This window comes from Scaptodrosophila lebanonensis, unplaced genomic scaffold (assembly GCF_003285725.1).
Source record: "Scaptodrosophila lebanonensis strain 11010-0011.00,11010-0021.00 unplaced genomic scaffold, SlebRS2 tig00000053-arrow-pilon, whole genome shotgun sequence".
In the NCBI taxonomy this organism is placed as follows: domain Eukaryota; kingdom Metazoa; phylum Arthropoda; class Insecta; order Diptera; family Drosophilidae; genus Scaptodrosophila; species Scaptodrosophila lebanonensis.
In genome coordinates this window covers 5537886-5562657 of record NW_022060548.1, presented here as the reverse complement: position 1 = coordinate 5562657, position 24772 = coordinate 5537886, and the positions used below count along the sequence as shown (strand labels likewise).

The 24772-nt window shown below is 33.9% G+C and overlaps 1 protein-coding gene across 7 annotated transcripts in view; it reads left to right on the top strand.

Moving 5' to 3' along the window:
* The window catches only part of LOC115623416 (chloride channel protein 2), a 30146-nt gene that overhangs the window by 3554 nt on the left and 1820 nt on the right, over nucleotides 1-24772 (top strand). The window contains exons 1-12 of one of the 7 annotated variants that reach the window (XM_030517734.1): nucleotides 15284-16205; nucleotides 19044-19151; nucleotides 19513-19678; nucleotides 19744-19872; nucleotides 21239-21372; nucleotides 21477-21633; nucleotides 21706-21916; nucleotides 21979-22080; nucleotides 22147-22381; nucleotides 23303-24400; nucleotides 24522-24566; nucleotides 24679-24719. In XM_030517734.1, coding sequence (XP_030373594.1) covers nucleotides 15867-16205; nucleotides 19044-19151; nucleotides 19513-19678; nucleotides 19744-19872; nucleotides 21239-21372; nucleotides 21477-21633; nucleotides 21706-21916; nucleotides 21979-22080; nucleotides 22147-22381; nucleotides 23303-24400; nucleotides 24522-24566; nucleotides 24679-24711 — 2757 coding nt within the window. In that variant the 5' untranslated portion in view covers nucleotides 15284-15866 and the 3' untranslated portion in view covers nucleotides 24712-24719. Of the gene's footprint in view, nucleotides 1-227; nucleotides 1519-10061; nucleotides 10471-15283; nucleotides 16206-19043; nucleotides 19152-19512; nucleotides 19679-19743; nucleotides 19873-21238; nucleotides 21373-21476; nucleotides 21634-21705; nucleotides 21917-21978; nucleotides 22081-22146; nucleotides 22382-23302; nucleotides 24401-24521; nucleotides 24720-24772 lie in introns of those variants that run through there. The other 6 variants (XM_030517730.1, XM_030517728.1, XM_030517727.1 and 3 more) reach the window with 6 other exon arrangements.

Below are 24772 nucleotides of genomic sequence, written 5' to 3'. Positions count from 1 at the left end.
ACAATAAAGACTCATAGTGCGGTTTCAATTATCACTTAACTCTCTCACCACACCCACAATACCTTTTATCGACTTTTACGATCCCCCATTTGCATATGGCCGAGTCGGATTGAGCGTGCGAGTGTGGGTGTGTGTCCATGCTAAATTTAATTAGCCGCACTGATAAAACTCATTTATATTTATTTATAGCGGCTATAAATTTAACTTTGTGTTTCATTTCATTGCAGCCGCAACACAAGGAACACGTAATAACAAAAATTACAATAACACCAGTGAAACAATAACAAAAACAAATATCCGCAACAAAAACCAAGGCGAAAAAACAATGTTAATTAGTATGTGGAGCACTAGATGGGTCGTATCTGTATGCAAATAGACTAAACAGGTGCTAATTTCTTAGTACTGTTGATAATAGTCCCTCAACTACAGCTGTACAGATACTGATAGCGAGATAATGAAACTGTGATACATCGCGGTTTTGTTTTTGTTTTCTTATGATCATTACCGTTGTTAATTAAGCCTTCACACACACACACACTTACACACTCAAGTGCGACTACTTGAAGTAAAATGTACGGTTATGTTTATTCGGCTTTCATTATCAGCAGAAACGGGAGTGGAAAACAACAACAACAGTAGCAGCAGCGGCAGCAGCAGCAGCTGCCGAAGTCGCAGTCAACGTCGCCGACGACAACAGCAACAACTTTGGCAAACAAACTTCGATCGCAGCAGCAAGCAGTCGCATTTTCTCTTACACGCTCTCCCTCTCTCCCTTACATTGATTGAAATTGCAACTCAAACTTCTGCACCCACGCGCAGTCGCAGTCGCAGTCGACGTCGCTGACGATACGACGCTGCAAGTGATAAGTAACGGTTGTTGCAGTTGAGAGAATGCTAAGGAAGTCAGTCTTCTGACTTCGTGCAACAAATGTGCACCTAATTGAATTAAATGTAAATTATACTAAAAAGAAAGCCAACAAAACGAATAATCACCACTTAACGTTACATACTACTCATATGTATGTACATATATACATAAATACTTATATAGTAAATGTGACAAATTTACAACAAAAAATACACACAACAAAATAAACAAACAAAGACAACAATGCGGAAAAGTGCAAGTGCTGATGTTTAAATACAAAATTCAGTGTAAATAGGTGCGCTCGGCACAAGCAACAACTAACAAAAAATAAAAATAAAATTTGTTAAATACTTGTATTAAATGCACATGCATGCACAAATTTTGTGATTTAAACGCCGTTTTTGTATTAAATTTATACACTTTCATTGTGATATTATAACACGCTTGTTAAACATTCAACATTCAAAATGAAACTCAATAAAAACGGACGTGAATCTCTGCTCAGTGTGCCGTCCTCGCCGCTGGACATGCCACACATACAGCCAATGCGCACGTACTCCAATGCCTCGTCCTTGCGCCTCAATATGGGTCACGATCACGACAAAGACAATGGCAATGTCGAGGAGGGCTTGGGCTACACGCACACACTGGTGAGTCCATACACACACACACACACACACACATACTTATACTTTACACCAAAAAATAAATAAAGTTTGTGGAACAAAGTTTCAAAGCAAACACAACTTAGATTGTCAAGGTCAACAAATAAGCACTAATTAAGGGTGGAATTTGAAGAAATATCCTTGAAAACCAAAGTATTTCAAAACTGCAGCTGGCAAGGGCTGAGAATATTTTTAAGGGTCGGTTAAAAGTAGGGCTAAACAAGAGCGAATCGTACAGTCGCGCAAGTCAGAAAAAAATAATAATAGGGAAATAAAATAATCCCGCCAGGAAAGTCTAAAAACAGAACTTGGTCAATGTTGGGTTTTTTTTGGGAATCCATGCTCCCAGTTCGATTTGTCCCACGATGTTAATTAAGAATATATAAGCATTATGGGGAGATGTTTTCTTCAAACTTTGCGCAAACATATGTAGTATACCCAATGTATGTTTAAAAAGGACTCCTATTGGACAATATAATAATTTAACACCTAAGTAAAGAGCTAAATGATGCAAATCTATATACATTTCAAGACATTGTTACCTTCAATTATATATTATTATAATTATATACATAGGCTGCATTGACAATGTAAAGTAATATATTTTCATTAGTATATACATACATACTCGTACATAGACTGCATTGACGCTTTATATTCTAGTCCCACTCTTAACTGCGAGTATATAAAACTTAACCCTGTAATTAAAAAGCATGTAACCAGATCTTCGACTCTAGTATATAGTTTTTATATATTAAGTACTTCATGCATAAAAAAAACCATCGCATTGCAGATTAATTTTTATTAGGTAGCTAGTTTTCAACATATTCCCATTGTAAAAAAAAAAAAAATTTAAAGTGTCATCTCATGTGGGAAGAACACAATAAATACCCAAAACCTACAAGTTGAAATCTCATTATACAGCATTAAACTTACAGCAACGTTCACAAAACTCACGCATACAAAGCTTATAGTGTTTTCAATAAAAATCCCCGATAACAACAATAACAATTCTTCTCCATATTCTCGAATGGTCAACAGCTTTTAGCCATGACTTGCGGGAATTTCCCTCATTTGTATTTGACTCGCAAAGACCAATGATATATAATCAAATTTGTTTGTTGTTGCTTATGTGCGCATGTTTGAATTTTATTATTTTTAGGCTTTTTTCTGCGGTTGTTTTTGTAAATCACTTACTTGAGTTCTCACATGACAACTTGCACTGATCGGCCACATGATCGAACGCCCCGGGCGGCCAACAGGCAACAGCAACCAGTTGGCCTAAACAAGTAATATTCACTTACAACTGTAAGTGTAGATAAAGCTAGTGAAGTGTGTACTTGCGGTTAACTATGGAGGTTTTTCTATACAACAATTTGCGGGAGGCGTCATAGACGGTCGAACTGAATAAGCTGATCGAACATTTATAATAGCTAGATTTGATCAAATTTTGTAGAGCATATTGCGACTATATGAATATATCCAATAGTTTAATATTTAAACAATATATTTTAAATTTAATCCAATTCACTGGCAAATTATGATTGAATAAACAGTATTTTAAATTTTTGTATGATCATATTTGAAAACGAAAAGATGATTTTTGAACCAGACTTGTTGAAGTCGCAGTGCTAGTACGACCTCACAACTTTACTTTCTTTACACAGCAACAAAATAATGAATCCTTCCACAATATTTCGATTCATTTCCACAGCATCTATTTTAAACGGTTTCCATTGATCTTTACTCTGCTAACTTGCCTTTCTTCAAACTGTAGCTGAAGTATTTTGATTCGTTTCTCCAAAATCAAGCTGATCGTCGCGTCAGCGCAGTTTTGTATTTTCCAAAACCTGCCTTGCGAGTATTAATTACTTAGTGGATTTTTTTCTTCTTTCCGAGGCATTCCCCATGAATTAATGTTAGTCCGAATCGTAGCATAAATACATATTTTAAATTTGTCTGCGCCTGAGTGATCCAACTTGAAATTCCAGTAGCAAGTGGCTTTATTTCTTTATTATAATTTTTTCAATCGGAAGTTTGCCCGCCTCTGTCCAACTTATTTCTTTGTTAACATTTTTTGTATTCAAAAATTTGCGTCAATTTTATTTGTCTGTATGTGCGTATGGCTGGCGCTTCCAAATCAAAAGCCAGACGCCGGCTAACGTGCTGATAAAGCAAATTTTATATTTATTCCCATTTTGATTTCTGGGCATTTATTGCCTTTGAAGTTTTTTGACCTTAAAGGCTGCCTAAGAATTTTCTTATAATAAAATTAAAAGCCCTGGCATACCAGCGATAAGAGCCCATTAGTCTGTATACAAATTTCTGAGTATCTAGTTCATATCTATATGTTTGTCTTTATAACGTGCTCCACTCTTACAGGGCAAATATTTGCTTTCGCTCTTGTTGCTTGAAAGCTGCGACAGCATATTCAAAAGTTATTTTAAAACAATTTGTCTTCATGGAAAGCAGATAAGGTTTCAAAAATTTCTGTACAGAAGCTGCCAGCTGACCTAGAAAACATTTAAAACATTTTGAGTGATGCCTCAAAAAATAAACAACATCAAAGATGCATCCAATTCGATAGCACATAAAGCTTTTGTATCTAAAGCGCAAATTTATTTTCCTGATTTGAGCTTAAATTCTGAACAAAGCGTGCGAAAATGTGAGTTCGTATGACTAATGAATAAACATCATCAAAAAATATTTACATACTATATTCTACGAGTGGAGGTTAATCTGTAATGATTCGAGTTAATGAACGACTACACGTGCTACTAAATGAGTAAAAGCACGTAATAACAGATTGCTGTTATATATACGTTCATGAATTATTACTTGATATTACATCATTAGGTTAATAGATATGCAGAAAAAATAGTATGAATTTTCTTTCTTAATCTAGCTCTGGGGAAGGAATCGATTAAAAAGCGGCTAAGACAACTCATTTTTACAGGTTAAAAATCTATATCAATTATGTAAGAGCCGATCTTTATTTATGTATATAGTATATTGAAGTACAACCTGTATGTTGTACTTCCTTAAAGGAAGATGTGTTGATTTTGCGCTAAGTATCAGTAAGATTATAATTTGTTTCTTGGAAAAGTATACAAATCTAGCGTGTCTGAAATTTCCATTTTTATTCATCTTACTTTCGCCACTAAGTATCTAACCTCGTCAAGATGATTTTAAGTTGATATTTTCTAAGATTCGTAAAGCCTCCAGCTGTTATAAGTATATGCATATAAGATCAATTATAATAGCATTTATAAATAAGACGTTCGCTGTTGATGAGCTTGAATTATCGTGCGAACAGAGTGCCAAATAAAAACTGATCTTGCCTGGATCGGGGGGAATGCCCATCTAGTCTAGAATATTGGCCTTGACATTGTCAATGACACATCAATTCAAAGACAAAAACACAAATATACTTTATTATAAATAAACGCAAACAAATGTGCAAGAATTACAAATCCTCACAAGGCACAAACGAAATACGAATACACTTATATACATTTTTTTATTAATTACATATTTTGAAAGCACATAATGCTACAGTAGCCGCGATAACTGTTTCAAGTAATTTCAGCTCATCAAGCATTCAATTGTCATTAAGTTGGCTTAGTTTTATCATAATTGGCCCAATGGGTAAACCCAAATGTGTATTTAAGAGTTATCATAAGTATTTCTTTGCTTACTGGCTCACAAAAGGTGAATGAGGAATTTTCCAGTTCCATTTTCAATATTTGCTTTCGACTTCTTTACAGGGTTTAATGATTTCTTCTGTAACTGCGACAATGTTTTGTTGCTCTGCGTTTTTTTTTTTTTGTTTGCACAGCTTTATTTCAATACCAAGCTTAATTAAAAATAAATATGCTAGTGAGTGTCGTTCTGTGAATGCAATTGATTGTATGGCAACAACATTGAAATTTAATCAAAATGAAACTAGCTTAGTAACACTAGAATCTACTTAAATGCATATATAAAAAATGTATTTATTGATTTATTTGATTATGCTGAGAAAGCAAAAACAAATCTAAATAACAAAAATATTGAGAAACCAAATTGAATGAATGAACATTCATGATAAGCAAATTAACACCTACTGTCTATCACGAAGTACATATCAGTCAGTACACAAAAGCTGTACATATATGTATACGTAAATATGTAAAGTTGCACATAACAAGATAAATAAATAAATGGGTATACTAAAATTGGAGGCATAGAAGTTATTTTTAAAAGTATTTAGCAATCAAAGTTAGTAATTAAAGCCTTATCTGATTCCTGTCAAACCAAATACTTTTTACTTATATCATTCGTCATTATTTATATTTTCTTTACCACTTTTCTAGTCTTATAGTGAGCAGGAAGCTCATAAAAAGTTATATATATAGTTTGAGTGAATGATAAGAAAAATTCGAAGGGCTTGCCAATTTAATCATATTTTAGGCGCACCTCAATTAATCCAATGCTAATCTACTCAATTGTTTATTTATTGACGCCTATTGCTCATAATATTTATTGGATTATAGTAGAGTTGTGCGTATTTTTGTTCATTTAGTTCAACTATTTGGGTTACAAGTTCAAAACGAAAAATTAATAAATAAAATTGAGGCAATGTTTAATGTAAAAAAATGTAAGGCATTATTTTTGAAGTGACTCATAAAATCGTCTGAGAACATTTTAAAGCAAACTGGAAAATACTGTCACACAATTTTAGGAAACGAAATAAACTCGAGGGCGTCTTAAATTCCATGAATTGGCTGGCCAATTTCTTTGCAGAAGATAATCTTTCGCTTGATTACATTCAACAAAAAAAGCATTCTACCTCTTTTTAAAAGCTTCGTCCGTCAACTGATTTCGATTTGTACTATCAGCCATTCCATGCATAATATGTTCAAATGTATATAAGATCTTTGATATGAATAATTAAACTACACCTATTACCCTTTATTATCAATAGCAAAGTATATTTAGTTGAGACTTTTTGCTAACAAATTTATCGTCCAAGTTAATCAAAAATAAATTCAAATAATAAAGTGTACAACAAAATTAATTATTTGAATAGAGGGGAACAGTTTTTCTTTTGACTACTTAATAGTTCAAATTAATATTGAGATATGGCATTAAAAATTTGGACTTAAAGTGGAAATTTAAGTTGGAAATTGAACATTGATATTAGAAACGGAAATTGACAATTGATAGATTCAATAGAAAATAGGTATTGAAATAACAAAATGTACATACGTATTGAAAGTTGAAATTCGATATGGTATTTATTATGTAAATCTAAAATCTGTTATAACCACCAATTTATTTTTTACTCTGATTCAATATCTCTGTCATTAAAGCAGTACAGATTGTTAGCTATTGAGCTCGCTTAGGCAGTTAAATCTCTAAACTGGATTGAACTGAAGCGCCACAGCTCTACTATCAATTACACATCGGCAAACTTATCGTTTTTATTTATTATTTATTGTGCTGATAAGCGAAACCGGCTTTTGATTTGTATAACTCGCCACTTTCCACTCAAATAAGTACAATCCAATTCAATGCTCTAAAATGCCGGTTAAGCATTGACTGAATGAATGTTTATGGCTTATTTGATTGTTCAATATAATTAACAATCGGCTTTATTGAATTGCCCAGTTCAGTGGCTAGTCAAGTGATAAAACATATTTTTTTATTGTCTATAACTGGGGCCTATCCTCCCCTCTTTTTGTTTAATTGTAAAGCATTTATTTTGACTCACGTGCATATCTCTTATCTCTGAATCTCTGCTGTGATGCTGCTATTCGGCCTAGATTTAAAAATACACGCGGTATTTGTTTAAAGAATTTATTCAATTTTTAATTAATTTTGTTGTCAGTGGTACCTTAAGAAGGTGTTATTGCTATTTACGTCCTTATCTTCGCCAGATTCGGGTCTGTAAGATCTCTGAAGTAAATGTGGCGATGCTGTTCCCCACACAACAGTTTTCCTAGAGTTTTTGGCATGATCGTGTGGTGTTGCTAATTCGGATAGAAGTTTATTTGAGTGACATTATTGTAAGATATACTTTTCAATATTATATGCAACGAATTAAACGTGACTGCCATGGCTAAAGATTCTAAGCAGGTGTGTTGAACTAAAATATTTAATTTCCAAATAAAATTATAAGTTTATGGCATGCAACTAATGCCATCATAATCACAAACAAATAGGTTCGAACAATCATACAAATACATACATACAAATACAACTTACTATACATGGTCATACCCTTAAGTGCCATTAATTACCGAATAAGTCATATCCAGCACAATGAAGTAGTTAGTTGCCCAGCTAACTATAAAAAAAGTGTCGCATGTGACTAATAAAGATTGTAGGCCATGCAATTTTAAAACCCTTAATTTCAATTTGCGTCCACAAAACTTGCAGTGAAAGAAAATTTTGGAAAACCTTTAAGTAAGAGAATACGAAAATCGTGGAAATACAAAAATATTTATTATATTTTTAATTATTCATAGAGCTTGGAGAACAATATTAATCAGAATCCATCTTCTCAGTTCCATATTCTAAGTTCTTAAAGCGGAGTTTCAAAGTTTTCTTATTAGGCACAAATTAATTAAAATGAAAATAATATTACTTTTGTTAAGAAAGTTAAATTAATGTGTAAATATAGGAATTAAAATAAAATCGGCATTTTAAATGTGTGATGAAAATAAGCTCCGACTGTCGATGTTCACAGAAGCGATTGTTTTTGTTTTAACTATATGTGTTTTTTTTTCGATATTTCAATGTCAATCGATCGATTTTATTATAGTCTAATCATGTGTCTTTAAACATCCCTAAGACAAGAGCCAGTTTTTAGAAAATCATCAAAAACTACAATTATAAAAAAAAAGTAATATTAAAAATACTTAAATCAAATTTCAAAAAGTCGATTTAATAATAACTAATAACTTAATATCAAATTGCTGATGACGTAACTTTTTCATAAAAATTTTACAGGAAGTATTATTTCAATAAAAGATGCCGTGATTCATAAAATTAGTAAACATTTAAAACTGTCGCTTTTTCTTATTTAGTTAAATAGTCCATAAATATTGCCTAAATAAAGTCAATAAAATAATTCATTAAATACATCAAAAACAAAAATTTCCCTACAATTTGCATTGAGAAATTTTTTGAAGTGTTCTCTATGCATAGGTAGGGTTGTATCGTAAATGGCGACATTTTGGGAAGGCGTGAAATGCTTAAATTGAACAATTCAATCAAATGGTCGACAGTTACAGAGGCAGACAAAGATACATTTGCATTAACACAGATATATTTATGTATATAAGTGCTTGTATATATGACAAACATGTGACCCGTGTGAATAGACCCCTGGATACTCACACTTATAGCATGAAGATTTCAAAGATGTAAGAAAAAACTGAGCTAAATTTGAACAACTTAACTAAGCAAGCACAGTGGGGCAACTGTTATGAGAAATTAATCAAATCTTGTTCAGTTTGTGGGTTGAAATAGGTCTCCAAATCGTCAAATACGACCATGTGTTTGTCCCTAGGTTCGTCTGTATGAACCCAAGAATATCGGAAAGTATGGAGGTTCTTCAAAATGTAACTAACAGTAGATTACTTAAAATTATTTCAAATTTGAGATAATATAATTTGTATATGTAAGAGTTCAAATATTTCAGTTTTAAAAAAAAAAAAAACACTTGTAAAATGTGGTTGGATTTCTTAATTTATGATATGCAAATAGTTTTTATCAATATATCTAACTGACTATAATGTTGGCTACAAACCTCATTTTTTCATGCCTAGGCCCAGGGCTCTCAGTGTAATCGAGCTTGTTGTTAAGCGACCCAAAGACAATTTCACTTTTGCTTTAGACAAAACGAAGGCGGAAAATTCTTAAATTTATGAAATTATATTGATGTTTAACACACACATGCTCGTAAACTCTGACCGCTTGTGTGGGGTCCCCTCCCCCGCCACATCTTAGTGGTACTGTCGCATCTATTGAAGTACGTAGTGTGCCACAAATAAGCGCACATACTTGAGACATGAAAACCCAGTCTCAGTCTCAGTCCCGTCTATGTCTGTGTGTGATAATTTTTTTCTGGAATTTTGAGCTTGAAACGCGACGAAAAGTGCCCAGACACATGAGGTTTTTCAGTTTGGTTCCAAGTCCGCTGCGAATCGCACGCGCATTTCTGAAAAACGCGGCACCGAATGGTCAAAGTGCATTCGAAGAAAAGAAATTGAAATAATGTACATATAAAACAAAGGCAGACAGTGACGGGAAACACTCAATTAACTCAATTGTGCAATTAAGATATTTGCCAAGCAGCTACAAATCGAATAAAGATTAGTTGTATAGATGGATGGCTAGTCCAGTCCCATTCATTATTGACGAACCCGAATCGCAATGAAAACAAATCAACTGCAGACGATGGTGTCATGCATTCGAATCGTGTCTGATTAGATTCAATTGAAGAACGGCAAAGCGAAATAATCAATCGATAAACTCGTTAATCATACATATAGCCGGCATTTTCGCTCTCGCAACTATCCCACCAATTGATAACCATTTCGACAGCAATCAAACGCCAATACTCTTAACATGGTTTACTTTGCCAGTCGGGACCGAGATCGTAATCGGGAGCGTAACAAACAAGAACGCATAATACACGATGAAGAGTTTGGTGAAGAGAATGTCGAGCTGGTCGACTCAGAATGGGCCGATTTCGAGAAGTTCATACGCCAGTTACGGCAGCGTCGTACCAGTACCATATCGATGGAGGAAGAACTACGACATGTGCAGAAACATCCGAAAATTAAATCGCAAACGTTCTATCCTTGCCCACCACCAGCCGAGAATGGAGGGGACTCGGACACATCTGACGATGATGATGATCCCTTTGGATATATCGACACACTTGTAAGCATTCTACACACGACTTCTAACTCCTAGTTTCAAAAGATATCGTTACTAAGAATAAAAAGGATAATGAGAAAAGCAAAAGACAATTTAGAGTACAAGTTGAATTTGATTTGATTACTAAAAGTGAAAGATGAAAAAAGCGAACTAGAATTTTTTGGCTTGTTTAAGCCATCTAATAATAAGTATTTCAATAATTAGAACTTGTTGATAAGACTTTATGTTCGGCAATTGGTTAGCGCGTATTTATCTGATAAATCTAGTAGGCAATAGAACACAGACAGAAAGCGGCACTAAAACAAAACCATAAACCCATTTGACTGATTTCTTTTTAGTGACGCAATGGGTTTTATATTGTAGAAGTATAATATTGTTGTTTATCAAATAAGATTTATACATATTTGATTGCTATATGCCCATTAACTCTCTCTCGCTCTTGATATCTTTACATTTTAACTGCAAGTTAAAACTGTTGCTAACGGATCAGATACCATAACACGGCCTCTCATTGACAGCAATAAAACACAAAATCTAATCAAATAGTGCTAATGAATATATATATATATATATATATATATATATATATATATATAAGAGGAAAACCCCACAGAAGCTATAAATATTTTCTTTCTAGTTATTTCCCCTCTTTTTCCCTCTGTCTAACTGCATGAATGCTAAGATCTTGGAATGTATAAATCCTAGAATCACCAAACTTGGAATACTTACAAAAAATGTTAATAGGAAATAATTAAATTTTACCAATTTGCTATAAAAAGTGAGAGGCAGATTGATAAAATACCTTTATACACATTTGAATAATTATTTTAGATGATAGAGTATATTAAATTTTTAATGAAAAGACGCATAGCTTGAAGTAGGCATTTATCAAAGAATTTATAAATTATTTTATTTTATTATAAAATGATCAATTTTACAGTAAAATTTGCTTAGCTGCAACCAATACTTTGCACAGACTTTTCAAACATAACTTTAATTGGTTATTAAAATTTATATCTTTTGCGGTTTGTTGACAATATATGAAGTTGTATTTTGTTATTGGTTATTATATGTACATACCTAATTAATTTTCAATGCGGTTTCAGTGATTAAGTCGATATTACATTTTTTAATAACATCAACTAGCATTGAAATATAGTAGTCTGTAATTTTACCTTTAAAACCCAAGGATCAACAGCGACTATAACTATTAATCGTAATTTCATTAATTGTGCAAAAACCGGACAAAAGGAATCGTCTCGACTTGCCAATTATTTATTAAGTATAATTGTGTCCTCCATGCTTACGTCATTACCTTACATTTTTTAAGGGAACTCGTACGCTCTCTTGCTTTTCTGATTGATCTAATGCACTCTCTTGGTCCTTTGCGACAAATTGACGCTCCAACTTCTTGGTATGTCTTCATACAACAGACTCAACACACAAATGTAGACAAGTTAGCAATCTGTTATACAACACATATTCGGCTAGTTCTGTAAATTCCGTTTTTTCTTTCTTTTTTGTGTATCTGTTATGTTATGGTGACATTTTGTCTGCTAATATACAGGCCACTGTGAGTGAAACCTATTCATAGGTGTGCATACATATGTATGTACATACATACATGAAAAGGAAATAAATTATTAATATAAATCGCTGCGTACTTACATTTACATAAAGATTATTTGCGATCGCTTTAATTAAAAATTTTTTTCAAATTGAACATCTTTACTTATTTCAATCACATTTATAAACACTTAAAAAAATAAAAACAAAAAAAAGGCACACACATATATGTGTGAACATAAATACATATGTACAAATGTACGCAGCACATTAATCGCGCGGTATTTTCGCTTCAATAAACACATATTAAGAACACTTCACACACAACTTAATATGTACATATGCTTTTGCATAATATTTATAATATTTAAACTATTAACTAAACCTTTTCTCAGAGTTTTCGGCAACTCCAAGCAAAAGGCGCGACGCGTTCAACAGGCCGAGAAAAACTAAGCCTTGCATTGCAGCTGCAAGAAGAATGCTCTCTTAAAGAACGTAAAAGTGAAGGCAAGGAATCAAAAATCATAACTGTAAATGGCGCAGCTAACTTGGATAGTATTCATAGAAAATGGCAAAAAATGACTGCCGATATGAGGCGCTTAAGTGCAAAAGGCTATTAAATAGGATGCCCCAAACGTAATTATTTTCATATGAAAGCACCTTTTAATGCTGCCAAAAGCAAATTTCATGCAGATAAGCAAATTATACTGTATATTCAAATATAACATAACATTTTATTAAAACTACAAGAATGAATAATCTAAAAGTATAACTCTCTCACTCTCTCTGCTAAGACTTTAAAAACTAATAGCTGATATATCTTCAAAGCTAAGACAGACATGTCAAAGTTCAGGAGGTTCCAGAAGGAACCTAAACGAGTTTGTGTGTACTTTCTTAGATGGTTCAGATATATAATTTATTTAACTTCTCTTCTCCCATTTAAATGCTGAACCGCAATTTTCAAAATTATTTCTGTACCCAGCTATACTTACAGCTAATTTGAATTTATATTCTATAGTCATCCAAAAAATTAATTATTATAAATCGAACAATCATATTTTTTTATATACATTTTTATGTTTTGTTTGTGAATAATCAGTTCATACCTTCAGATATGTAAGCAGAGTTAAAGGGTTTATAAATATGTCAGAGAACTGCTAAGCGAGAAGCGAACTCATCTATTTTCCATTAAATTATTACAAGCATAACTTCTTGGACAAGTGCTCATTCAACACTTAATATTTCATGGTCGAATAATGTAAACAAACGTAAATCTCAAATGAACAACAAATAATAGCACTCAAAATTTAATAATGAGCATCAATCTTCAGCCCTAGACGCTTAATCTCAAACGGCGAGCTACAAGAATTTTCTGGCAATGCCTTCTATTTATGAGCAATTCATCAAATATTTCCTTTCCTTCTTATACCCTGTAGCATATTAGTACTTACGAAATATAAATATGAATCACAATTTAAGAGATTTAAATTAGTACTTTATTATTTAAATCCTAATTCGTACTATAAAAGAATAATATAAAAAAAAACATTTTTATCATCAGTTCGTATTCAAACCTTATTTCTTAAAACAATATTTTATTTAAGAGTTTGAAATAGTTTCCAACAAAGTCCTAGAGGTTTATTTGTAGCCATCAACCTTTAAGTCATACATATATAAGAGATATCAACCATAACCATAGAACTTTCTATAATTTGTTCAAATTGGTAAAGCTAACGATAAAGCTATCCCTATACTCCCTATATAACGTTCTAACATACTCTTCTAAACAATATCCAACAACATTATAAAGATTTAATAGAAGCCATAAGCTTTTGAGACATTTAATTTAAGAATTTGTATACTATTGCTATGAAAATATTGAATTTAAAAATTACTAAGTATAAGTAGCTAAGGGGTTGCTTATTTATTTGCAGATCAACTTGATAATGATAAAAATTTAATTTGTTTAATATTATAAATCACTATTCATTGCAAAAAAACATTTAAATAAAAAAGATGTTCAATAACATTCTAAGGATCTTCTTAAAGATCTTCTTAAAGATTTACAAATTTAAAACAAAAACACTGTAATTTATTACCAATTATATTTTGAAGCTTTGGTTTGTATTCTCGACATTAAAAATATATTCAATTATATCGCATAAAACATTCAAATTTTGTTTTTGAAAATAATAAAAGATATTCAACATTCAGGGATCTTCTAATTAATCTTTTCAAAAACCCTTTATGTTGCTTTAAAGATCAACAATTTAAAACAAGAGCACTGCAATTTATTAACAATTCTATTATGAAGATTTGGTTGGTTATCTCGATATTCAACATTCTAGGGATCTTCTAATTCATCTTTTCAAAAACCCTTTATGTTTAAACAATTTAAAATAAGAGCACTACAATTAATTAACAATTCTATTATGAAGATTTGGTTGGTTATCTCGAACATTCATATATTAGTGTAATAAAAACTAAAAATTTAAAAAAAAAAAATAGTCACAAAATCGATATTTAATACGTTGCTAAAAGAAAACCTCCTCCTTTTATTGATGAACTCTGTTTATAAATAAAAATCTTCATTTCTCATTTAGCCAACTTTTCCTCCCCAATAGCCAAAGTAGGTGCAATCGGCCTCTCATCTAGTACTATGTAGGCCAAACGAATCTATTTTAATGTTTTCGATAGGTCTTTCCTTCTTCATGTACGAGGTTGTAAGTGAATGCTAAAATGTGCAGAAAGAAATGACAAAACAAGTAGAAAACATTTGCTATTTTTAATCGGATTATAAGGAATAGTGTTTAGAATAATATTTTCTCTCGCGTGTACACAAAACATTATAACTGAAGAAAAAATTTCATTGTAAAAGGTTGCAACTTGGGTGACCAACTAAATCAAATAAATAGTTGGGCAATATAAACTACCAAACAGTAATTAAAAACCTCAAAGGCAGACAGCGAGATATTTTCATAATTTTCCCAAACAATGCTTTGAAAATTCAATAACTCTTTAATTTATGGCCCATACACATTAGTGTTGAAACCGAATGGAAAAATGAAAAAAAGAAGAGTGTCTGCTTGGGTTTTGCAATCAATTTCAGCTACTTTGTTTACATTATTGTCGAAATACTCGTGATTTTGTTTTTTAATCAGTTCGATTTCGGCACAGCTGGTTACCCTGCCATAGTGTCTAGCAGCAAGAAAATTTTCAATAATTTTCCACTTGCACAGAAAGCTCAGCAGTTTAGTTTGAAAATCGTTTTCGCAAACATTCGAGCGCGCAAAGCGGCAAGTCGTGCGAGACACTCTTAAAGGAAATCAATAACGAGAACACCAACAAAAAAGAAAAGAAAAAATAGTGCAGAATTCAATTTTGAAAATAATTAGAATTACTGATCAAAACCAGTGTGTGTGAAATGAAAACGCTGTGAAATGCATGTTAGTGATAAGTTCTCAAGAGTACATCTGCCTCGGTTCTGTTCGGTTCGGTTCGGTTCTGACCAATTCACATTTTTACATAAGTTGGAATTTATGAATGCAAAGGCCACGCAACGGCCACGGCGACAAAAGCGTTAAAAATAAACATGAATTGCAATGAAAATTACAAGTGTTGTGCTGAGGAGGCGCGCGGCAAAGGCACCAACTTGTAATTATATTATGCCGAACAGGCCCGAATAAATATCAAATTGAAACAAAAATTAAAAAAACCAAAACAAAAAAAAAAAGGCAAAAGAAAAAATGTATACTGAGAAGAATTGCCAACAAGATGCGACATAGAAAATTGGCCAACAGCCGTAGGCATGTCAAAGGCCGGAATACGGATTTATGCGACTGACAACGACAGTGCGTGCCCAGAACAGTAGCCAACAAAAGTATACGTCTCGTTCAGTCGAACTAATCGCTTGCCAAGTGCCCATCGCGTCCAATTGCTTCATGTTCACCCCCAGTCACATGCACCAGGATGAGTATATACGCGAATATGCCTTCGAGCCGGAGTTGTTAATCAATCGCGAGGAGTATCTGCGGGAGGAGGAGCGCGCCCATAAGCTGCCATCGACGCCTGTTCGCTGGGATGAGACGATTGCCAAACAGCGGAAGGCCAGCGTTGATAGTTGTAATGAGAATAAAAATCAGATTGAAATCGAAATTGAGGCTTTCTACTATGTAAGTGCATTCAGGGGCAAGGGTTTGGTCTACAAGGGCAAGCGAATATCGCTAATTGGGCACAACTGTCAACGTCATACAGAGAGCGACCTTCGCCCAGAACTCAACTAAATTAGCGGACAAATGTCGCTTATATATTTATTTTGCTGTTGTTGCTCTTCTCTGCACTTTCTTTCCTGTCACTTTGTCTATCATAGCCAGAAAAAATCACCAGACATGACGACTAAATTACACTCTTCAACATGCATCTTGTTTTCAAAGTTTTGTTTACTTTGTTGCCAATTCAATTAACTGCCAACACTCTTTATTTTAAACTCTATGTTGCTTAAAGTTTTGATAAATACGATTGTAAACAAGAGAGAGATAGGTTTGTTTTAGACAAGAAAGAATACACCTAATTCTGTTATTACACGTTCTTTTCTTATACGATATTGCTTTAAGATATATTGCTTTAAGATAATCACTGTCTTTATTTACACGGTTATTTCTGGAATCAATTTACCGTGTAAAAACAGAATTAGGTGTATCGTCTTTGGTTAAATTGAGATTTAAAGAAGAAGAAGCTGCCTTAGAAACCAAAAGCGTTATCTCTTCATATAAGTGATTCGACAAAAATCTGTAAATAATCAAAGAAATTTAATTAAAAATAGATCTTTTATTTTCGTATCGAACCTTATTCCAGCAGATCTATTTTAGCTTTCGATTTTGTATTAACAATGCACCACTTCAGTTGTGAACTTCAAGAGACTTTTCTCTGCGATAGGGACAATTAGAAGAGAACTTAAGAATTATACCGGATGAACATCTCAAAACTACAGCTTTTGCTTAAAACTTAAGCCAATTATTATCAAAAAGAGTACCAGTTCAATATTTCCACAACGGATCAGTGTAGAACAAAAATATAAATCAGATTTATCCAAGAGTCTTTTAAATTACTAAATAAAATTTTATATAACAACGCAAACAATAATAAAATACATCGACATCAAAATTCCCGTATGTCCGGCCGTCCCATAACTCATACATGTACTTTAAAATATGGAGACTTTCCTTTCTTCAGCTGAAATTAATTAAATTGTTGAATAGCTTATAATTACAGTCCGATTTTCTTCATCTTTGTAGAACAATGTGGTTACAAATGTTAAGTGACTTGACATACAAAATTTAAATACAGTTAGCATTTTAAAAAGTTAATAGAAAAGGAAGACCTAATGCTGAATAATATCAACTTTTTTAAGAAGTAAATAGTTAATTTAATTAAATAGTTATTTAATTTTAAAAAAAAACACACACACACATTTGAAAAAAGTTTACAAATATAATATGAGATAAATTTTTGTTTGTATTAGGAGAGTGTTTTATTTAAAACTGTCCATCGTGAACAATCATTATATTTGTTAAATGAGATAAATGACATCCCTTTGTTTTTTAAAAGTAGTTGAGATATTTTCATTTATAAGCAATTCTAAATTTTATTTCAAAATGTTGTTCGACATTTGTAGAGGGTAGTGTTATTTTTATGTCTTCTTGTTTCTGCTTTGGACATGGCTAACAAAAATACGTCTAGAAGCACCAACGCATGTGCATTTAGAATTTTTCTTTTCTTCATTCTGTCTTCGGCATTCCTCTAGCCATATGATAAGTATATGTATGTACCAGTATATCTTATTTTATTGTCCATTTATTTTGAGTATTTTGTTTAGTGTAAATAAAGCATTTTTTGCTCAGCAGGCTTCAAATTGTTGCTATGCTGTGCTAAACAAAAAACATATAAACATATTTGCTTTTTACGCTTTTTGTTATTAATGCTTAAAATTTTGCCTTTGAACGAGTTTTCTTTGGGAATTTCCACACGCAGGAATGTTGAGGCGCACAAAGTTTTTCATGACAGAATTTTCTGTTTGATCGCAAACATCAAAATAAATTGGCGCATGGAAATTGTTTTTCGATTTGTCATCAATTTTAAATGCTAAGTAAAATTCAAATTAATGAGATAAATTCCTAGCATTAATTGCAGAAAAATATATTGATTTTTAGAAGTGAGATTAAGACTAATTAATAAATATATATTTTTTAGATAATTTCAAAGATAGTTTTTATCGTTTTCTCACTCATAAAATTAATGAATTCTTTGCCTTAATTAAAGAAAGGAATATGAAGTCCGATGTCTGAGTTTCTACTCTAATAATTCACATAAAAATATTAATTATGTCATTGTATATAGTTTTTATTCATATATGCAAAAACAAGAATTAATCAAACTTTTTGCATTAATCGGAAAAATATATAAACTATTTCATTTATTAAAGTATAAAGTATGAGGAAGAACATTTTCAATACAATAAAAATAATTTCTTGAATTTCCAAATCTAATAATTAAAATACAAATATTTATATAATTTAAGTAATTACATATATTAATAGAGATTGCCAGGAAGCAATCGAAATTGCACAATAAAATAGGAGTTGCTCTTTACTAGGACAATAGCAGACCATAATAACTCCCCGGAAACAGGGAGGATTTGATGCATCTACCGAATAGTCCAGATCTCATGCCAAGGGATTATTACTTTTTTATGGTTAAAAAAAAATGTTCTGCTTGACCCAAAAAATTAGAGGACTATGAAAAAATGGATCGGTAGCAAAAACTAGAGCTTTAATGAGACAGAAAATTCTGGTTCTCCAACTTTCATTATTCGAATGGTATTATTTAAGTGACAAGTATCAGACGTCTTTGATAAAAGCCTGAGTTCGAAGAACAATTTTAATTCAATATTAATATAGTTTTAAAATGTTTATTCCAATATAAATAATAATGTTATTAATTTCCATTTACAGATGTATGGTCGTTATACCAAAGATTTAGGAGAATTTGCAAAAGATGAAGCCCGAAAACTCAAACTACTCGAAAAGCGACGAAAGCAAGAAGACAAACAAAGGAATAAGGTAAAACAAAATAAAACATAGAGAGTTCAAATTCATTTCTTTATAAACCCACACACATTGTCTCTTTGAAATGCAAACGCAATGAGCAAAATATAAATATTTAAGGTAAATCGACAAATGTTCAAAAGGAATTAAGTTAAAATCCGCTAGACACACATTATTTTCGCCCAGCACTTGACATCGGAATCATATAGAATGCATTTGCCGCCATTTGTATTTTATTTTTGGCAATAATCCCATTGTCAGCATTTTACTTATGCACTTGTATATACTTGTACCTGTTATATTTATTTGTCGCATAGAATAAGATAATTTTGGATGTATCGGTTTATAAAGCAGCAGTGCGGGGAATTATTTGCAGGAACTGCTGGGAAAACGAGCGACACGTGTGAAGCGTATCTCATCATGGGTGTGGAAGCATACGTTGGCCCGCCTAGGCGAGGATTGGGTATTTCTAGCGTTATTAGGCATAATTATGGCATTACTCTCATTCATCATGGACAAAGGCATTTCAATATGTACAAACGGTAAACCCATCTACTGTTCGATTGATAATTTATTTAACTTTCGATATACTTGTATAAAAATTTAGCACGCATCTGGCTCTATCGCGACCTTACCTCACAGCCCTTCATACAGTATATTGCTTGGGTCTCATTACCGGTCTGCTTAATATTATTCTCAGCCGGCTTTGTGCATCTCATCGCACCTCAAAGTATAGGTAAGTACATATCCAATATATTCTCTCTGTAGAAAAATGTGTACTTGGTATTAAGTATTAGTATGTAGAAACCATCAGCACATTGCTTACTTAGGTTTGATTGTAGCTTTACTTGTACTTATCTTCTTAGATCTTTCGATTTTCCGCAAAAGAAAAATATACAATTAATTTTTTTACTTACTTACTTTACTTCGATGGTTGTTAGGCACCAAAACAGCCTATCCAAACATTAGCTTTGAAAAGTGATTTGAATTTGGAAAACAATATTTTCTGAACATATTTGCAATACTATATAAAATAGTTTTTAAGATATCCTTGGGAATAAACTGCTTCAACTGAAAACCCTATTTATTTCTATATTTTCTGAACATATTTCCAATACCATATAACAGAGTTTTAAAGATATCTTAGGGAATAAACTTGTTCAACTGAAAACCCTATTTATTTCCATATTTTCTGAACATGTTTCCAATACCATATAAAAGAGTTTTTAAAGTATTGTTGGGAATAAACTGCTTCAACTGAAAACCCTTTTCATTTCTACATTTTTTTAACATATTTCCAATACCATATAACAGAGTTTAATAGATATCCTAGGGAATAAACTGCTTCAACTGAAAACCCTATTTATTTCTATAATATCTCTCTATAGCCGAAAAATATATATGTCTAAAATTAGGGAATCTTCATATTTATTCTTCTTTTTGATAACTTACTTTTCTTTACGTCATTCAAAGTTCCTTAAGTGTAAGCCTTTTACTTTGTATCTTTTTTTTTTATTGAAATCTTTAATATCATATTAAAAGTGTTTCTGCTCCTTCAAGAATAATATGGAATTACATCATTTTGTTAAATTCCCCCATGAACCTTTTCCGTTGCTGGAAACCCAGTACTTATAGACTATACTACGATATCTCTGCAAATAATCCAATTTAGCTCGTAGTTCAGGGTTTCATGAATCTAATGAGCCTTATTTCTTCTATTAAGTACTATAATATCTCTATGGAACCTTTTCCAAAACCATTACAAGTGAGATATATACAAGTAGATAGCTTTAATTTCTTCCATTAAAAGTTATCTTAAATTAGATTCTGTGCCAAATTTGTTTAGTCAGCTGTCTTTATTTGTGGAATGATGAATTTGAGCTTGAGACCCAGTATTTTGAACCAACCTATGTAAACAGGTCCCACTTGTACCTCTGCACTTAGGAAGCTGCCGGCACCAAGCACGTTTGGCACTTAAATTGCACATTGTGTCTATATGTTAAATACTCACAATGATCTATTGTGAACTTAATATAATGATAATTATAACAACAACAACAACAAAAACTACGTGTATGTTCAATGCAAATCTCGATATTTAGGATCCGGTATACCTGAAATGAAGACCATACTGCGTGGCGTTGCACTGAAAGAGTATCTCACATTTAAGACATTAGTGGCCAAGGTTATTGGTTTAACGGCAACTTTGGGCAGCGGTATGCCATTAGGAAAGGAAGTAAGTATCAAAATTGATGCAGCTAAAGCAGAAGCAAACAGCTGGAGAATCTGTAAAGAGTTGCTACATACATATATATATATATTTGTATTTTACCCAACTAGGGTCCTTTCGTACATATAGCAAGTATTGTAGCACAATTATTAAGTAAACTTGTCACATCATTCCAAGGCATCTATGAGAATGAATCGCGTAACTCTGAAATGTTGGCGGCTGCCTGTGCCGTTGGTGTGGGCTCCTGCTTTGCAGCGCCCGTTGGCGGTAAGTATTTATAATTGATAACCCACTGATCCCAAAATTCCCACTGAGTCCAGCACATCACTACCACTGCAGGTGTACTCTTTAGCATTGAGGTAACGACCACATACTTCGCGGTCCGGAACTATTGGCGTGGTTTCTTTGCGGCCGTTTGTGGGGCAACGGTATTTCGACTGCTGGCCGTCTGGTTCCAAAACGCCGATACAGTTCGTGCTCTCTTTCTTACGAATTTCACCACAGAATTTCCATTCGATCCCCAGGAGCTGTTTGTGTTTGCTCTGATTGGGTAAATAACTCGAAAGTACAAATAATACCCTCTTATACTACTTATATATATCTAATCTCTAGCTTCATCTGTGGCTTGGGTGGTGCCTCCTATGTCTGGGTGCATCGGCGTTATGTGCTTTTTATGCGCTCCAACAAACGCATGAATAAGTTCCTTCAAAAGAAGTCAGTTTCAACGAATCATCTTAATATCATACTCGTATTTATGATATTTCCATGTTTTGTTCGCAGTCGCTTTTTATATCCCGGCTTTCTGGCGCTGCTAGTCTCTAGCATTTCATTCCCACTGGGCACGGGACAGTTTTTGGCCGGCGAGCTGAGCAATCACGAGCAGGTTACCCAACTCTTTAGCAACTTCACTTGGTCCCGCGACGATCTGACTGTGGAACAGGCGGCTATAGTTACAAACTGGATGACTAGTTATACCAGCGTGTTTGGTAATCTCATTTGTTATACGCTCTTTACGGTAAGTGGCCTGCAAGATACGTACACAATCGAAACACCTCTATAAAAAAGTAGCCAGTAAACCAAAACAGAAGCAAAAAGAAGAAGAAGAGCGAACTTGGTGCTGCAGCTTGTGGGCGTAGTACTGGAGTGAAATTGTTTCGCTAATAATTGACCGATTCGTATGAAATTTAAAACAAAACTATAGCATTGTTTATAGATTATGTGTGCAAGGTTTGGTTAATGTAGCTTTCGAAATGTGGACAGATTTGATGGAGAGGAAATGGGGGGAAAATTCCAAAAAATTAAATAAACTCGTCCTTTTTCGAACCTAGAAGAATCTGGATAGCAACTTTGGTTATTCCAGCTTTTATAGTTTCTGAGATTCTTGCGTTCATCCAGACAGACGGATAGACGGACGGACAGACGGTCGGACGGACATGTCTAGATCGATTTCTCTCCTCATGCTGATTCAGAATATATATACCTTATTGGGTCGGAGATGCTACCTTCTGCCTGTTACACACTTTGCACTAACCTAATATACCCTTTTACCCGTAGGGTATAAAAACTAATTTCTTAACAAAATATTCCTTAGAATCAGACCTAAAATTCTAAAAATAGATTTTTATAAAATGTTTATTACCGTTGTCCCTTATATTACTATCGATATTGAGGAAGCTATACTTCCAAAAATTGAAATTTGACGGAAATTCTGTTCAACAGAATAAAGAGACATAGAAAGGCTAGACAGACAGAGCTGGCTAAGTCGAATCAGCTCAACTGGCTGATCAAGAATATATTCATGTTGTGGCTTTACTGGTTGTTTAATGGAGCGTTGGATTCGAATTAGAAATGATTTGGGTTGACGGTTCCTTTTATATATAATTAATAGAGAGACTCGATTGCTTACCTCCTAAATTAATGCTAATTTTCCCCACAGTTCTTTGTGTCCATCATTGCCTCGACTATACCAGTGCCATCGGGCATGTTCATACCTGTCTTCAAGATAGGTGCGGGCTTTGGTCGCTTGGTCGGTGAATTTATGGCCTGGTGGTTTCCCCATGGCGTTCGCTATGGCGGCCGCCTCTCACCAATTATGCCTGGCGGCTATGCCGTGGTTGGTGCCGCAGCCTTCTCTGGCTCCGTGACACACACCGTATCCGTAGCCGTGATTGTCTTCGAGATGACCGGACAGATCACACACGTGGTGCCCGTCATGATTGCCGTACTGGTGGCCAATGCGGTAGCTGCTTTGCTGCAGCCCTCAATCTACGACAGTATTATATTGATTAAGAAGCTGCCGTACCTGCCCGATCTTTTGCCATCGAGTTCCGGCATGTACAGCATATTTGTCGAGGACTTTATGGTGCGGGATGTCAAATACATTTGGTATGGCATCTCGTACCAGAAACTGAAAGAGGTGTTGAAGGCCAATAAGGCGTTGCGCTCCTTGCCGCTGGTCGACAGTCCGGACAACATGATCCTTTTGGGTTCCGTGCAACGCTACGAGCTCATCAAAATGATTGAGAAGCACATTGGACGCGAAAAGCGCATGGAGGTGGCGCAAAAGTGGCAAAAAGAGGCCGAGGAACGTGCCCGCGAGGAGGAGAAGAAGAAACAAGAAGCCGAGCTGAAAATGCGTCGACCTTCACGCTTCGAAGTGCTCCCGGCCCCAGATATTCTCAGTCTGCGGCAAATAGCCAATGATGAGATGTTGCCACCAAAGAAACGTGTCGAGGCATTGAACAACAACCTGGCGCCGCGCAAGTCCATACTCAAGAAGACCAATTCGTTCAACCTGAAGACCTATGCGCCCACCGTCCAGCACAGTCCGAACATAACGCCCTACACCACCATAACCGGCAACTCCGAGTTCCGCATACGCTCGGCCTTCGAGGCCATTTTCAAAAAGTCCACCACACTGCAGGATGTGCAGCCAGATCCGGAGACAGGATCGATTTCGCCAGCCCCCAGCAACACGGAGGTGCAAGTGCAGAGAGCTCCCAGCACCCCCGGTGTTTCGAAGAAAGTACAGCTGGTAAGTGTTCCTCAGGGGCTTCGGGGGCTACTAATGCGCTTTTAATATCACTTTCACGCTTATTGTGAACTCAAAAAGTAATGTTAATAGCCTTTAACCTATGTGTGTTATTATCTCAAAGCAAGCACAACATAAGTGGGATTTTGTAACCGATCAGATCATGTTGGTAAGTCAAGTAAGTTGCATGTTTCATGGCCATAACAACATTAGACATCATCTGAAAATAAATTCATCATGGTTCTTGAATATACTAACTCCTGTTCATATCTGCAAGCAAGCAAACTCTAAGTCCACGGATGCCGCAAACATAAACCAAGTGGTAACATTAATTTTTATATGCATTTTAAGATATCTAAAGCATCCTACCTTATT